Source organism: Rhipicephalus microplus, chromosome 3 (genome assembly GCF_043290135.1).
Source record: "Rhipicephalus microplus isolate Deutch F79 chromosome 3, USDA_Rmic, whole genome shotgun sequence".
NCBI lineage: Eukaryota > Metazoa > Arthropoda > Arachnida > Ixodida > Ixodidae > Rhipicephalus > Rhipicephalus microplus.
The window spans coordinates 141,702,812-141,720,370 of NC_134702.1; the positions used below are offsets into that span (position 1 = coordinate 141,702,812).

General features: G+C 43.6%; 1 protein-coding gene across 1 annotated transcript in view; it reads left to right on the plus strand.

Moving 5' to 3' along the window:
- Positions 1-4,328: 4,328 nt before the first annotated feature.
- Positions 4,329-17,559, plus strand: part of LOC119185222 (acetylcholinesterase) — a 28,914-nt gene continuing 15,683 nt past the window's right edge. Inside the window, exons 1-3 of the mRNA XM_075888069.1 lie at positions 4,329-4,359; positions 7,976-8,219; positions 14,351-14,632. Coding sequence (XP_075744184.1) covers positions 4,329-4,359; positions 7,976-8,219; positions 14,351-14,632 — 557 coding nt within the window. The remainder of the gene's footprint in view (positions 4,360-7,975; positions 8,220-14,350; positions 14,633-17,559) is intronic.

The following is a 17,559-nucleotide window of genomic DNA, read 5'->3' on the forward strand; positions in this document are numbered from 1 at the left end:
TACCCGATCTTCACCACGGGCGTCTGTCAATCAGACTGATTGACGCGTGAACTCGGATACAAATTCGTTGATTTTGAAAAGGCCCGAGTTCAACTCGTGACTGTGATGGAGCCGGTGTGACTGTCAAGCGTATGATGCGGTGAACGCTACGCGGCAGCTTTGCATGTAATATAATTTGGTGAGCTTATACTACTTGTGCAAAGCTAGAGCAATTAAGGAGCTTGTCATAACCTAGATACTTGCAGTTTCTTGAGTTGGTCGTCTACTAATATGCGTGGTCGGCTTCGAAGTGAAGACCACATCAGCTCCGTCTTAATTTTAATGCACTAATTGACTGAGGCTTAACGACCATTACACTGAGCTGTCTTGTCTTAATAAGCTTCAATAAAACACAATTACCTCGGGCGCAATTTGCAAGGTCATGATCAGTATGGTACAATAGTACAATAGTATGGTACAAACGCAATCCTGATTAGCAGGATATTAATTGTCGTAATATTAGTGAATTTGAATTAGCATTGTTTTAGTTTGTGTACTAATGTCGTGTTAATTAGCATAGTTTAGTTAGCTCATCAACTAGCATGCTTTAGCTAGCCCGGTTATAGCTTTACATGGCTTCATAAGCACTTCATAAGCACTGTATTCATAAGATATGACTCAATTACCTCGACCTTACCATGACTTGATCTAGTTAGCTTGGTCATAGCATGTTCAGTCATAACTAGCGATGTATACTTTCCAACTAAAAAAATGACAGCATATCCACGTAGTAAATGATGATCAGTGGGGCGAAGCTTCGGAGGGTTTTATTGGTAAACCGTAAATCATTCATCTCTCTATCTGTCTGTCTGTCCGTCTGTCTGTCTGTCTGTCTGTCTGTCTGTCTGTCTGCCTGTCTGTCGGTCTGTCCGTCTGTCCGTCCGTCCGTCTGTCCGTCTGTCCGTCTGTTCGTCCGTCCGTCCGTCCGTCCATCCATCCATCCGTCCATCCACACCGGCCGAGTCAGTCATCGAAGTAGGTGGTCACGTACCACGAGCTAGGAGAAACAGACTCACGACTTTAGGAGCTTCGCCTCTATTGACCCATTCCAGGTTGGTAAACACAGGTAGGCCGATCTCGAGATTATGCGTCAAATTATAGCGACGTCCGCACGTAACTTCTGCCATAAGCGCTGAGGGCTGCGATGTGTGCCAATAAACAAAACCAAGTTGTGAGACGCAACTCACATCCAACAACGACGCAGCTCGTCGACATACCCTTTTTTTTTTCTCGTTGCTCGACTGAAAACACCACATGCACCATTGAAAACCCAGCAGAAACTGCTGTAGGCAGAGCGTCTTTTGCCTACCAAGACAGCGCCACCGCATTTTCGTGACGTAAGTCCGCTGGAATTTTTCTACAGCTATATAGCCGGCCACACGTGCTCGGGGGCTAGCGGGCTATGACGACACAGACGACGCGCATCAGCCGAGCAGCGCGCTAGAATGTACTGGCTGACCATAATCACGTGGCCTCGGATTTAGCTGCGGTTGCGATGTTGTAAGACGCTCGGATGGTGCTGATATCACAGGCCACCATGCTGATTATCCTAAAACACACTTAGTGCAGGCAATAAAATTTCAAAATAAATTGTAACACTCTGTGCCTCTAAAAATTCCATCACGAAATGTTTCTGACATTTGTATAGCATGGGTGCGATTCTGCACTCTGTGGAACGACAAACAAATGAAAGGAGATGCCTCTGGTTTGAAAACACCGACCAACTTAGTCGACAGCCTTTGACACGATCAATGGTTGCAACGTAACCAATGAAACGCAGCGCGCTGGTGGGTTGATTTGGCTTTTTCGTACCGGTGGCTCGTTCATAAGGGGGTGTCGCTAGAGTTTGGGAAGATCTCGAGTTTCGCGAATTCGGGTGAAGCTCGGCGGATCCTTCATAGAGCGCATGATTTTAGGTATTTGCAAATAGTTGGTAGTTGTCACGTGGATCCTGAGTTTTTTACACGGAAAGCCAGCATGCCGCTCCTAAATGATGCTCTTACTTACCAGCAATGCAGCGATCTCCGTGTAAGTGATTGTAGCAAAGAGTTGCTGTTGTTTTTCAGTGCACTGAAGCCCCGTGAAGACGTTCGCGTCCAATCCAGCGAGTATGTAGGTCTCCACAAGCGCGGTATGGGCTTATAACACATTGTTCGTAACTTCTAAGGATATATATGTTAACAGCCAAGCAACAAACGCAGTAGAGGTGCTGGTGCCAGCGATGTGAAGCTACAAATGTGGTTTCCACAATGACTACACTCGCTACGACATTAGAGCGATGGAACAGATCAAGACTGAATTGGTGGACTTGCTTGATTTTTCAGCGGGAATTTATTTCTGGACAATACATCTTGCTATGTGTGGCTTGTACGACTTTTGCTTATCAGCAATTTTTTTCGCAACTGAACTCTTGGTAAATGATTGCTGTCTCCCACCATCATTCTTACCACACGTAAATTCAAGAGAGAAACTGTAAGTTCCACATAAACTTCGATTGAAATGAATACCGGACGTTTTCAATTCGCTCAGCAGCCATTCAACTTGGCATTTAGTGGATAGGTGATGTGTGTTGCCATAATACGTTTTGAGAAGAAAGTTATATCGTAAAAAGGCAAGTGGTTAATGGATCGATTCATTCAACAGGTCAGGTTTTCTCAAAAACCTCGAAATATGCAGCTAAACAAAACAAGCTAAACAGAAACTGTTTGAAAAACACAGCACCTCTAACCTCATTTATTGATGGCACTGCTATCGTCTTGTGCTCTCACATGTAGCTTATACCATCGCAGGGGCTGCTCTCGTTGCTGAGAAAAGAAATCACTCTTTTTGGATGCATCTAGATTGAAGCTGATCGTTTGACGTTTTATGTGAGGTACACCGTACTGCACCAATTTTACACGTAGCAGTGCCTTCACATAACAGTAATGTTCTGCGTAAGCCAAAGTGACATATATATTTGCAGAACACAGAAGGCCCGTGAACAACCTCGTCTCATTTCCGCAGTATGAGTATGCTCGGCTTTGTACACAGGGTCATGTTCAAATTAGTGTGCCCTCGTTCAAACATGGCCATCTTGAATGTTTTACAGGAATCCCATGAAGCATGCTGCTACCAACGCTGATAAGCAAGAAAGGTAATTGCCGTAAAATCCACACTTGCGTCGTTAGAGTGGGAAGACTAACGAGGTACGGATGGCCAATTCACAGCTGTTTAGCTTGTAATCGGTGTACAGTAGCTAAAGCAGTGGCAAACGTACCTCTAATATGCAACTTGCAACGCATTCGAAGTGTTGCGTGATTCATCTCTGTAAAGTTCTGTGTATTCATTACATTAATTATGGTATAAGTATAGATCACACGCATAAATGACAGGTTCAATTTTAGAACAGATTCCAGTTGCATCGCAAAGAAAGAAAGGGGGGGGGGGGGGATTGGGGCATTCTTGGCTGCACCTTTAGGAGCAGAACGCAATAGTGAGAGCCTGTCCCAGAGCGTGCTTCGACAACTTAGTGCATAGTTTCTGCTCTGTAACGTTATTCGAGAAGTTTCAATTAGAGATTTCTACGATGTATTTGATGAAGTTGACAGTGGCTTATCTCAACAAATCTATCGCATATCACTGCATTACGCGTAGTTGGTAGCACCCTTTGAACCACCAGCGAATATGCGCGTGAAATCTTGAGCTTGATATGGCCCCACTACGTGGTAAAGAGCGAATACACTCAGTAACGTGTGTTCCTTTTGCAACGGGTTACACGTTTACTTGAGCAGTCAAAAATACACCATACGAAGGTACTTCATTTCATCGCACACTCTAGTCATGCGAAACAATGAAAGATGCGCTTGTGATTGCATGACAAAGTAGGGCTGTAAACAATGTATACCTAGTATATGAGCCAACTGAGAGCGTGTGTCCATATGACGTCGCGTGAACCGGCTGCTAACGTCCCGAGATAACCAAAAACTCCGAAAACGCTGCGAGGAAGCTTGTACATTTAGCTGGCTTCTAGAAATGAATCATTCAAGATTAAAGTATTCGTGTCAACTCCGGACCCACAGAATTTATGCCACCACCGTACTTCGATACAATACTTTTGCACGTCACAGCCCATCCCAGACTTACACGCATCTCTGGCGCTAAAAAGACAGCATACTTACGTTTTTTTTATGTGCGTATTGTGCAATGAGATGACAAGAGCAATCAAGCATTCCTTTTTTTATGCGACACGTTTGTATTTTATTGGTATACCTAGGTCTATTCTTGTGAACATTTAACTGAGAGATATAACCATGGTGTCGCTCATCTCTTTCTCATCGCGCAGTGAGTCGTCGAGCGTGATAGATGTGCTTAACACGTCACCCCCAAGGACTCCTTCTCCAAGAAACAAATCCCGCAACAGCTCAAGCCTGTTTCGCCGCAAGACCACAGAGAGCACTTCGCTTACAGGAATACGCGGCTGGTGGAGATGGTAAGACAAGGTTGTTTTTAAATGCAGAGCATTTATTAGCGAACTTCGGCGACTTATAGCATATCTATGTCTATCTATCTAGCGGCCTACGACATTTAGCTGGACTGGCTGTTTCAATAACGGTTTAGATACCAAATTTGGTATGGCGTAACAGGACTGTACGGAGAAAATATATGACTAGACATAACATGAAAATTGTGATATATGTGTCATGAATGTCATGATTTACATTTCAGGATTCTGCAGCTCTTGCGATGGTTTCGTTCACATTGCATGTTTCAAAACTGGTATGACATGGCATGATTGCATGGCAAACACAAGCGAGAGACCCTAACATGAAAATCATGACATGCGTGTCATGTAACAACATGACTACGTATCACGCTCTTGATGCGCTCGCGACTGTTTCGCTAGCTTCACTTTTACTGAAATTGTTATTACGGGACGTGAATGGATAACGAAGGTATAATACTGGTGCAAACATGCGAAACCTTTGATGCGTGTCATGTAACAACATGACTACATGCTACCTCCATGACGCGCTCGCAGACGTTTCACTAGCTTTTCATGTACCAAACGCGGTATTACGCGACGCGAACGAACGACATATGTCAATGACATCCAATCATGATAATCCCGACAGGCGGGTCATGTTGCAACATAAATACATAAAACGCTGATGATGTGCTCGCGGCCGTTTCGCTAGCTTGGCATATGCCAAATTTGGTGTTACGTGACGTCGATGGATGACAAAATATACGACTGGTGCAAACATGATAATGCTGACACGCGTGTCATGTAAGGACATGACAACATACAACGCTTATAGCGTGTTCGCGGCCGTTTCGCTAGCTCCACAAATATTAAATTTGGTATCACGTTGGGTGAATAGATGATGAAGGTAAACGACACATCTAAACATTAAAATCGTGACACGAAAGTCATGTACAGCATCATTTACTTCCCCCTTGTAATGTTGTGCTCATTTTAAAGTGACATATTAACATTTCTCACTCGTGCTTCGCATATCATTTATCCCCCTTGTAACGTTGTGCTGATTTTATTTATTTATTTATTCTAAATACCTTACAGGCCCACTTAAGGGCATTAAGTAAGGGGGGCATCAGTATACAAACGAAATAACAATAAAGGAGAAAAGCAGATGAAAAAATATATACATATATAAAAGATTACAAAAATCAAGGTGCAACAGCGTTATACAATACTAGAGTGCAACGAAATGAGGTTGTCACCAAAAATTTCACGGTTACAAATGAATACAACATGATCCGGAAGGCCGTTCCAATATGCAATGGCTCGAGGTAGTGATGATAAGTTAAATACCTGCGTGTGACCATCAATGCGCATAAAACTACGGGCATTGTGAATGAGCTGGGAAGTGCGCGCAGGAGAATAAAGTGGCAAACTGTGAATTCCGTTACTATAAATGTACCTATGAAACAGACACAAAAGAGCAATATTGCGGCGTATTTCTAGTGACTGAAATGCAAGGTCTTGTTTTATTAGGGTAATACTTGAATGATAGTCGTAGTTTCCGGAGATGAATCTCGCTGCCCTATTCTGGATGGCTTCCAACATACGTACCAAGTAATCTTGATATGGTGACCATGTGGATGATGCATTCTCTAGCTGTGGGCGAACGTAATATATGATAATGCGCGTACGTTAGAAGGAGCGTTGCGCAAGTTTCTGCGGAGATATCCGAGAGATTGAGATGCTTTCGATGAGACAGCTGCTATATGCGTAGTCCAGGATAGATCCGATGTAAGTAAGGTGAACGCCTAAATATTTGTAAGATGGTGTAGCTGACACAACGGCGTTATTAATCTTATAGTGAAATGCTGAATTGTTATGCTTTCGAGTGAACGAGATTAACTTGCATTTAGAGGCGTTAAGGGACATTTGCAAAGTTTCGCACCACCAGAAGGTTAATTAGGTCAAGGTCATTTTGGAGAGCGGAATGATCATTAAAACATTTAATGTTGCGGTATATGGCGCAATCATCAGCGAACAACCTAACTGTGGATTAAAGGTTATCGGGCAAATCATTAGTGTATATAAGAAAAAGTAACGGACCTATTACACTGCCTTGGGGAACACCGGATGTGACGTCGCAAAGGTTAGATGAAACGTCGTTGATCACCGTAAGTTGCTGACGCGTTGAGAGGAAGCTTCGTAGCCAAGACAGGATTATTGAATCAATACGGAGTGTGGCCAATTTAGACATTAAACGACATGAGGGACAGTATCGAATGCTTTGGCGAAATCAAGGAAGAGGCAATCAGTTTGTTCGTTAGCGTTCATATTAAAGTGAAGGTCAGTCGTGAATTCGAATAACTGAATTTTAAACTGACATATCAACATTTCTTCCTCGTGCTTCGCATATCATTTATCCCCACTCTATGTGGGATCTGCCAACTTTTTCCACAACATAACTATCAAAGTATGCCCGGCAGAAGCATCGTCATGAAACACTTGGAAACTATTGGTGACCTTGACGTATTACTCGACCCATAACGAGCAATTTTGGGGCAGTTGCTCTTGCAGAACAGACGAATCGAACTTTGGGAGAGTTGGTTATTCATTGTCGATGGCATTTTACGATAAAAAAAACTCAGCTAACAAGAAAGAGAGAACAGACAGGTGCGGACTAGCAACTTAAGTCTATTTTCAGAAAATCCCACATACGAAGCAAATGAAGAAACACGTGGTCATGATTAAAAGTTGGCGGTTAGATCTAACCGCTCAAAAACTGGACATATCAGGGCAGGTTTCAGCCTTCATATGCCAAAAACGGTCCTAGCACGGAACATTCCATGGAATTCCTAAGAAAATGTTCAGTAATTGTGCGCTTGGATGTTACCGTGATCAAGCCACACGAAATGTTTCTGCAGGGCTTCAAACGCGAAATAGTGGAGAGAAGCAAGACTATAGGAAAATAGGCTTTCAGAACTCTTCGGTGACAAAGCTGGATCCCGGAGGACATGCCTGTGCTGAGGACGGTTTGAGACTAGATTCCGCATCACTGAGTTTCTCTGAAAATCTATCTGGCCTACGCTTCCCTAAAGGAGAGGGTTGAAGCACCACTTGGGAAAATAGTTTTCGCTAAGACTGTCGCTTGAGTGAGTTAATTCACGATTCCTTAGCCTGATTTATGAGCGCAAAAAAGACGGGACATTTAGAAAGACACACACACACAGCGCTGTAATGCCGAACTTCTGCGGGAAGCTGCTTCATGCGAATGTGAAAGGCTAGACTACGTGCTCGACACAGAAGTAGAACATCGCTGTGTGTATGTGTGTCTTTCTAAATGTCCCGTCTTTTTCGCTCTGATAAATCAGTTTAATAAAAAAATTTTGCTTGGTGAGTCCTCATTCCAAAAAACACATTTAAAGAACCTTAAGTTAGGTCCCAAGTCTTGCATTGAGCCAACTCCAACTTCTGCAGATATCTCCGCCTTGGCACGCTCTGTGTCTAACAGTGTTCCTGAATGTGAAAGCTCAAGCAGCATTACTGAGGGAGCAAAGGTCGGCACCAAGTTCAAAGGAAAGCCCGGCATGAAATATAAGCTGAATCGTTTAGCTGCTTTAACGGCCACTAGAGGAATCAGGCTTTTGGTCTCAGATAAAGGTGTGATGCAAGAAGGCACCTTGTCGGAAAAGGGGATCCAAGTCGTTAACAAGAACATAAGGTGAGTCATGAACAAGTCAACCGACTTCGAGAAAGAGGTTCTTATATTATGGCACTCGAAGGAGCTAAAACAATTATGCTCTGGGGTCAAGAGTAAGGAAGGGGAAGTTTTGAAGCTCTTCTTCACAGTTAAAACACACGAGAGAGCTGACCCCTTTCGAGTGATTCTTTCGAAACGCAGCCCCTGGCAGTACTCAATGTCCGGTTTTTGTAGAAGAATCTTTCTCCGCTAAACATCGAGGACCCCTTCCATGTGAAGAACTCTGGAGAAGTGATTCTGTTCCTACCGGCCACAACTTTCTCACACTCATCTGTGTTTTGTGTAGATGTAGATGACTTATTCTATTATATGCAACATGATGAACAAATGTTCCAAGAGGAGTGTGCCATTTCTGTTGGGGCCTTTCTATAAACATTAGCCATGCATTTGGACTCAACTACGGTTGCCTGAAAGGGTGATAGTTACCAGCAGAGATTGGGCGTAAGCATAGGTTATGGGTTGCGCACGTATCATACTTATTCTGGGCAAGCTAGGCGGCCACCTTGCATTAGGTCAGAATGGCTTTGTGTTGAAGGGAATGCGGTATGTGGGTGAATATCTTGTCTTCGTTGAGGACAGTGGCAGCGCCATTACTATAGGGACAAAGTTCTCAGTGTCTTCAAAAAGAAACGTGGTTCAAGCTTCACTTTCGAGGTTCCTAGGGACCGATGGATCTAGTTCCTCGACTTAAAAATCACGATTGCACATACCTGCTGGATTTACTTTCCGATGCCCGAAAAGCATCTTTGGGAACTGAAGTCCAATTCTGGACTTCAGGTCCCTCCAATCTAAGTTGGTCGAGGATGGGATGGCCACATCTTAACTGGTATCCGTCTTGCGTAAGTTTTCCCAACATCAAATAAAAAATACCTTTTTCCATCAAGTCAATCGACTAGAATAGTTCAGTTATCCCTGTGAAACATTGGTCGTTTTCAGTGAACGAGTATTGTGGAAGTTAGCGACTGAAGGAAAGGGTTACGCTATGAGGAAGGCTCAAGGTAAGGATAGACTGGTCGTTATTATTCTTTATGTGCACGTTTTTTCTCACCACACGAAAATAGTGGAGAGTAGCTTTAGAAATTGGCGTAACATTTTCTGCCAGGAACAAGCTAAGTCCCATTTGCATAGTGGTTAAAAGGAAAGTGGAGGGTGGACAGAAAAAAACTGAAATGAGTGTGAAGCCAAACACCGGGACAAGTTTGTTTAGTGTGAAAAGGGGATGGCCTATAGCATTTCGCAGTTATGTGAGAAGCGTTAGATCGATCAAACCGGGCGCTGTAAGAGACCGAATAACCGACCACAGAAATTTTCTGAAAGGGCTGCCTCCGTATGTTTTCTGCCTGCATTGTAAAGAACGTAGATGCAGTGCTTTCCTAAATGAAACAGAAGAGCTATCGAGGCTCGTTGATAAAACCGGGCGAGACATGGTTAATGTTTTTTTTGTTCATAAGTTCGTTGTCGCATGTGTGGCGAGGCCGTGGACCTGCATAAACTCGAAATACATTATTTAACCGGCGACTTGTAATCTTAACCGCATGTCTTTGCCTTTACTTCATATGTGTGTTTTTTCTGATATAAACTGCACTCGCTGGTGTGCGCCTGTCAGTGTTCTCTTCGTTCTTGTCCACGTTTATTTTTTAGTTTTACGCAAATAGCCATCCACTCCTGCAGAATCGACTATGCAGCAAAAAGATGCACTTAAGTCCACGAGTTGAAGTTCAAGACCATCTTAATTATACTGTGAATTTCGCCGTGCCATCATAAAGATATAATTTCAGTTGTCAATACGCAGCCAGGGACTCGGAATCCATACTGACATCATTTCTTTCAGCCTAAGTATGCGTCTGAGAGAACAAAAATATATGCCCTGTGGGGTCGTACTCACAGTGCTACATATCTACGTCATCTTGTACTGTGCCTGAAAAGCGGTTCCTGACAATTGGTGATATAGGGCATGCAATGTTCCATAGAAAATAGTCACTGGTTTTGGCATGTTTTGTGAAATATTTTCAATATAAAGTGGTGATTTCATTAGTGGAAAAAATAATGATGCAGAGAAAAGTAACGACCTATTATCGCAAGCAATATTTTCTAAACATCGAAGGAAATGAGACGAATGGAAGTGTTTGTTGCGATGAGTTCAAACCACTTAAGAGGCCTAATGTGGCTTACGTCTACTTAGGAGGTGTCATCATATTACTCTCTCAATGACCATAACATCTAAGCCGAGGCTGCTCCTCGCATTCATGGGAATCATTTTTGTAGGAAACAGACAGAGCTTTTCATACCGGAAAAAAGACTTGTTGACGAAAAGTTTTGTGAAATTCTTATGTCATATCTCGTAAGTAAATAAGTACGTGCTCATAGGCATTCTAACCAAGAGGAACTCTCTGCATTTGGGACAATGCGCACGTTCTATTGAAACAGTGACAATTCTTGTTTCGGGAGACAGTGACAAAGGGATGTTTTGTGCTTTATTAATGCAGGATGTGGGGAGAATCTGAAGACAAGTCCCGTGGAGTGAGTTACCTGATTCGAATATACGAGCGGTACGTGTGCACGCATTAGCGTATATATGTGCCACCATTAATTTCAATAGCTGGACTTGGAAGTTAAGAAGTCGCCCGCATCGCAAACATTGTGCGTGTGCATTTCATGAAGTCAGAGTTCTCGTAGTTAAAACAAAAAAGCAGAGGAAAATACAAGGTGAATTTCTGCGGGCAATTTCTTACTGCTGTCTAAGCACCGTACGTATTGATATGGGAAATTCATTTCTTCCTACAGCTGCTAATTCTTAGCACCGGTAAGTGAAAGTTGGCGCCACTGTAGCCTGCAGAACACGGCAGTCGGTTCCGCTGAAACTGCTTCTTTCACATTGACACAACCGTCATTGCTTGTGCAGAAAATGAAAACAGTTCACGGAACACGGGAGCGTGTAGATAAAAGCTAATTCGCGCCATTCGCCCTACGTCGGCGGCGATCGACAGCACTGAAGTGCAAGAGATGTATCCCTCCCTTAATCTGCGGCTTGTCTGTTTCTGATGCGGCAATGATAACTTTCATATTGAGCTTTTCAACACCTCGTGCTCTTTGACATCCGCCTCAGTGTGAATCTCCTTGGACAGCAGTCTCTGAGTAATGCAGTTATCTGTCGCAATCATTGTGATGTAGTGACACCTGGCTAACGGAACTAGCGAGGCACGCCATGATAGCTTTGATCCTGCTATCAAAGTATTAAGGTGCCAGTCATACGGCAGATCAGCACTTCGCGTGAAACCTGCTAACGATGCGCTGCGCCACAGTATACAATTGGAAGACCTGTGATTAACAACATCTGTTTCTGGCCTTGTGCCGTGGTCAGCAGTAGATGACGCACCGCTAGGTGGTGCGGACAGGCAGTTTGGCATGGGATCGGTGATTCGTAAACTTTTGTGGTTGATTGTCCGTGCAAGAGACTTCAAAAGAACTATGATGTTCTCTTCTGAATACTCGTAAGATTACCATATTTCAACGACATATACATATATACTATTCCAATTGTACTTACTGTTACTGTTATGAATGTATTGGTATGTCGTGAATTCACGAAATCGAATTTCTTGCTTATATGGCAACTCCAGTGATTAATACTCGCTCTCGCTATTTTTCTAAAAGGAGCGATCTAGTATTTGTGTTCGACAGTTTTAAACAGTGTTATATTTATTTAAACACACATAGCAAAATTTCATGCCAATACAAAATTTCATGCAAATGCCGTTTCTTTGATATTTACAATGCCTTTCATGAATACTGAAGGAAATAATGACTTTGTTTAGATTTATACACTGCAAATTAAAAACCCGGATGTCATAGGTTTCACAACCGCAAGTAATTCAAGGTTGAAGTTTCATTTTTAAACTTGGTGCCTTTATCCCCGTGCATGACGCCACGAATTTCTGAATGAACAAATTTAAATTGATTCATATAATGAGTGTACCGTCCCAGAACGACCATATTATTATAAGAGACGCAATAGTGGAGGGCTCTGAAAATTTTGATCACCTATTTTTTATATTCGGAACATTGGCTCAATCAAACTTTTATGAAACCTGGTACGCTAAGTATCTACCACCCACAGATGACAACTTACTCCATGTTTATCGACTGAAAGGTACGTATTACCCACTTGACTGCTTCGAAATATTTTACATCGTGGTGACTGGTGCGGGAATCACAAAGCGGCGTCTCTACCCGCATTTTTGGTTTTCGCGCGTTTTCTTTCTTACCAAGCGTCGTGTCGCGGTAAGAGGGATGTTTTCGGGATCGGGAAATTGTAGTTTACTAATAGGTGAAAGATTGTTTTTTTATGCGAAGCAGTTTTTTGACTATGCTGTGTAAAGCGCGAGACAGATGTTGCGATTTCCCGCGCAATGTGGCGTGCGGCGCCACGAGGCGGCAGCCGGAGTGGTGACATTTCATGACGGTTCGTGATCATCGGATCGCACCGCCGCGTAGCCGGTCCGGTGAGCATCGAACCGGCCATCATCTCGTCCGCGCTCCCTCTCTGCTTCTGTCGGCAAGATAAAGCCGCGAGCCTCTCGCGGCGTTGACAACGTGAAAAGCACGCCGCCGCTTGCCGCACGATCGTGCCGACAGGCGCGATGCCGTCGCGCATGGTTCTCGCCAGTGGGCGCGTACCTCTCTTGGCTGTCGCCAGCGTTGAGAGGGTTAGTGAAGCCGATTGAGTTCGCAAATGACGACTTCAACACCGACGAGGCACGAGCCAGGGAGGCCGAACGCAAGCGTCGGCAGTCGGCAGTGTAAGGCCAGCGACACTGACAAGGTGCACGAGTCAAGAACGGCGATCGAGTTCGATAATACAAACAGCGCGCTGGTAACAGTGATGAGACCCGAGCCAAGCAAGCCGAGCGGAATCGCCTTCAATGCGTCCCACCTCCCGTGTCTTTGCGTTTCAAACAAACGTTTAGTAAACGCTACAGCTCGTTTCGCTTCAAGCCGTTCTTCCAGCACCGGCGTCGACGCCCGTATCAGCCGCCGGGTCAACGGCGTGCGCACCACTGCTGCTTCGCGTCCCATCATAAGTCCCTTCGGGGAGACGGTCCTCATATTTACTTTAGTGACCCTTCACGTAATTTCGTCTGGCCTATATAACTAGTTTATGTTACCGGGTTATATTACTTTATTCGTGGCGCTCTATCATGGGGTATACTGTTGAACACAGCGGCTTTAAGTCTTGTGGTTTTGGTAGCATACAGTGTAATCATATTATCTAAATAAAAACCGCCCTTGCCTTGAGCACGTCAACGTGTCATCGCCACATATCTGCCAATCATTTCAACACTGGCCCTGCATATCCTGATAGACGAGTACAAGGCAATGCGTAAGCAGTGCACTGCTGTTTTCCATGACGAGAATCAACGCACACGTGAGGTTGTGGAGGCTGTTGAAATGCAGATTCATGCCAACAGCTGCGTGAGCATGACCTTAGTTTCGTCGACAGAGAAGGAAATGGCCCTTCTTCAAGGGGCCTTACATTTAGGGAAGTGGTTAGTTGAGCGCTGGCACACTGCCAGCGCTCAACTAACCAGTTTTAGTTTTGTCGTGCATATAAACCTAGATGAATCACCATGATAATAAATTCACTGGTAACATTGCATGCGCCTGTGTCTATTTCTTCCTTCGTTCAGAAAATTTGCACAAGAAGTATTTCATCATTGATGTCCAACAACAACGTGTTAGAACCATTGTTAGAGATAACTGCCTTGTTTTTAATGATATAGGTCATATATTCGTTACCAATAAGAAGCGGTAAATTTAGAGTGGGAACATTCCCATAGACAGCAGTTTGATTAGTTAGTCAAGCACCGACTATGTATTGAAGAGGGAAGGGGGGTGTTGTTCTGTTATTTGCCATTAAACTTTTTTTAATACGTATGCATTTTGTGCCGCCCCCGCCTCGCCACCGTAGGAGGTTGGAGTGTTAAGGGTCCTCTAGTGCCGATTGAAAAATAAAACTCTAGTTATTACAAATAGTGTGATTGTAGTGTTGTTACGCATGGGTCCAAGGTCGTTCACTTCGTTTCCATGTGCAGCGAACGTGCCGAGAAAGTGTGCCAAGTGATGTACGCCGCCTTGTTCGCACTGTTCTTGACGCTGTTTGCGTACTTCGTGGTCTACGCATTGAGCACGGGCACCATCGTTCGCGTACGCACCGAGATGGGACTCGTGAGCGGGGAACTGCGCTGGGTACTGGAAAACAACGTTTTTCACTATCTGGGCCTACCGTACGCCTCGAAGCCCGCCAGGTTTCAACGCGCCATTCCCGCCGACCGGCGGCGGCTCAACCATGTCGTCGCGCAGTTCCCAGGCGTCCGGTGTGTGTCATATATTCTTCGATATCTGGTATAGTGACTGCGGTCTGTGTTTACTCTAAATTGCACTCGATATAACAAATGCGAAACTGGGCAAGCCCTGAAGGAACATTGTTACACTATCGGCGATGTTGCATCCCCTAACAAGTGTCATCAGCTTGAAATTTTTTGTATACTCAAAGAAAGTTATACATGCAGAGCCTTTACGGTGCTTGACATTCAAAATACATTTTATGAAAGGTTAAAATGAGGAGATTTACAGTTGCAATGACTTTTAATATGGTTGACACTTCTTTCTTTAAAAAACTGGACAGCCTTGATTCTGAGGAAAAAAAAAGTGGTGCATATATGCTCTACTGTCTTTATATTCCGGCATGAAAAGTTTTTCACATGTGTACCACTATCATCTCGCGGTATAAAATTAACAAAAAGTTATCAGGGATAGTAATAATATGTGTAAGGTGGCTATTTACTTTTAGAGTTCTTTCTTGTATGCGATGAGTAGTGAAACTGGAGCATAGTATGTGCTGCAGAGTAAAAGTTGGTCATGCCTAGCACATGCGGAAGTGACCTGTGACAGTCACACATCAGCCAACGCGAGCTCGCGGCAACAGTATTCAGCTGCATGCCCCTAAATCAGGGAGTGATTTACACACTTTTAAAGATAGAATCCACTCTACATTAAAAATCAGAATACTGCATATAAATCAATCTAGTTCAGATAGTTGTCCTGAACTATAGTCAAAAATATGCCTCACAAGTGTTTCTCGATGAAAAACCCCAAAATATGTGCAGCGAAACTCTATTTCTGAATAGCAAGTGAGCCACGGGGCTCACTGTGGTAAACGTGGAAAACAGGACACTTCCCAGGTATGTTGAAGGAATGTTTTCAAGGCGCTCATTTAGGCTAAGAGGTAGAAAGCGAGTATAAATCAAGGCATGCACTCAATAAAATGTGCGGTCCATGTGACGTATCGTATATCGTAGCAACGTTAGAACTCATAATTATAGCCTTCTTTAATACCTCGTTTGCTGATACAACCTGAAAGAGTGGCTCCAGTTCGGGCCGTTTTTTATTTTGAGTGTTTAAAATGCAGTGAAAAAGTGGTGCGCATTTGCACCGGTTTCCAACAAAGGGTAACCGGAGGGCTTTGCGAATATCAAGAAACGGTAAGATGCACTCACCTTACTTACCAAAATACTGACGGGGATATGTTTAGCCACTTCCTTATACGAAGAGCACCATGAAGTCTTTGTTCCTGGAGCTTCGATTGATCGATTTGTTTAAAATATACCCGCCATGTAAAACACAGAGCGTACAAACATAGACTCGATAAAAACGTCGAGACACGACAAACGCCAAAAACAGGTGGTCAGCATTTGGGAGATCCTCAGGGCTTTTTGTGTCCCATTTTCATGCCTTGTCTTTTAGAATGTATAGTTCTCGGTTATTATACACATCTTATATTTTCTTCTATCTATGCAAATTCGATTAGTGGTCCCTAATAGCGTATTTGACAGTATGAATAGAAAACGTTATTGACTGTTGACTCCAGGTGCGTCCAAGTACGCATGTGCAATCCTTGAGGTGCCATCCTGAATAACTTGCAATAATAAAATTGGGTATATAACCTTTGAACAATTAGCCAGAGTAATTGAACTCTCAATATGTTAGTTTGATATGACCAATCTTATCACAAATTTTCTAATAGATGTTAAGTACACTCTCCACTAGAGTTCGCAACCGTTAATTATTATTATTATTTGTAATTGCATTCGTGTAATACTTAGAGGTAGCGTGGTTTAACAAAGGCGTAATGTGATGTTCATGAGTTGGTTCTGGTAATTAGGTTGGCAGTTTTAATTAGACCACGGAATATTTAATTACTTCTATTTACTTGGTGCCAAGTTTACGTTTACATTAGCTATCGAAGGATGTGGAGGTGTAGTACGCTGCTCTCTGATCTTCGCTACCTAATGTGTTACCTATGACGGGTGGGCGGAGCATCCTATTCCGCGACTAGTGAACTAATTAAGCCTTTCAAAGGAACCCTAATGCGTTGCCCATCGCGGGTACACACGCATACAGAGCGTTTTATTTACCGCATCGGCCGCATCCGCAAGACTCAGCTGTGAAGCGCTAAACGACACCCAACGCTATATTTAGGAGCAAGGGAACACGTATTTAGGTGCACTGGGCAGTGAAGCCAGATTTCTAGGGATACTGCATATTGGCCGTCCCTGGCACTACTTATTCGCCTGCACTCTTTAGCAACGAATAGTCCCTAGTTCGGGGCTCTGAATCATTTTATGGGCACCAGGGCATTCGTATTTGTGCCAGATAAGTCTACGTTAGCACCACTTTCAGTAGCTGCATTTCATGCTTCATTTCTTTAGCGGTGTGCATCGCTTCACTGCGTGAGCCATGCTGTTGCTCTTAGCTACGGCGCTTCAGTCGGTTTCTATAGAGCTTTGAGGAAATGAAGAAGCTTGTTTTCACCTTATCAACTCACTCGTATCACCTTTCAAGTAAATCATTAGAGAACAAGCTAAGTTTATATTTGTAGTGCACAGCCTGCGCAATTACGGTGATGTTTCAAACCGCCCCTACAAAAAAATTTAGGTTTCGTTAAATACGGAAAACTTAAAATGTTAGCAACCGAGCGATAACTGCTGTCGTCTACTGAGATCATCCCTCCTGGAATCGCAGCCACTCTAATCTTGACCCTAAAGTGTTTCTTCAAGATTATTAAAATTGCGTGTAGCGAAAAGCTCGACCATGTGGCAGTGCGATCCATCACGTCTAGACTTCAGTTCGAATCATGCTTACCACTGGATTTAGTTCGTAGTTCTCGTGACCAAAGTGTTCGAAAGGAGACATCACTGTACACCTACAAAAAAAGAAAATTAGTGCAAGTGAGAGACATACA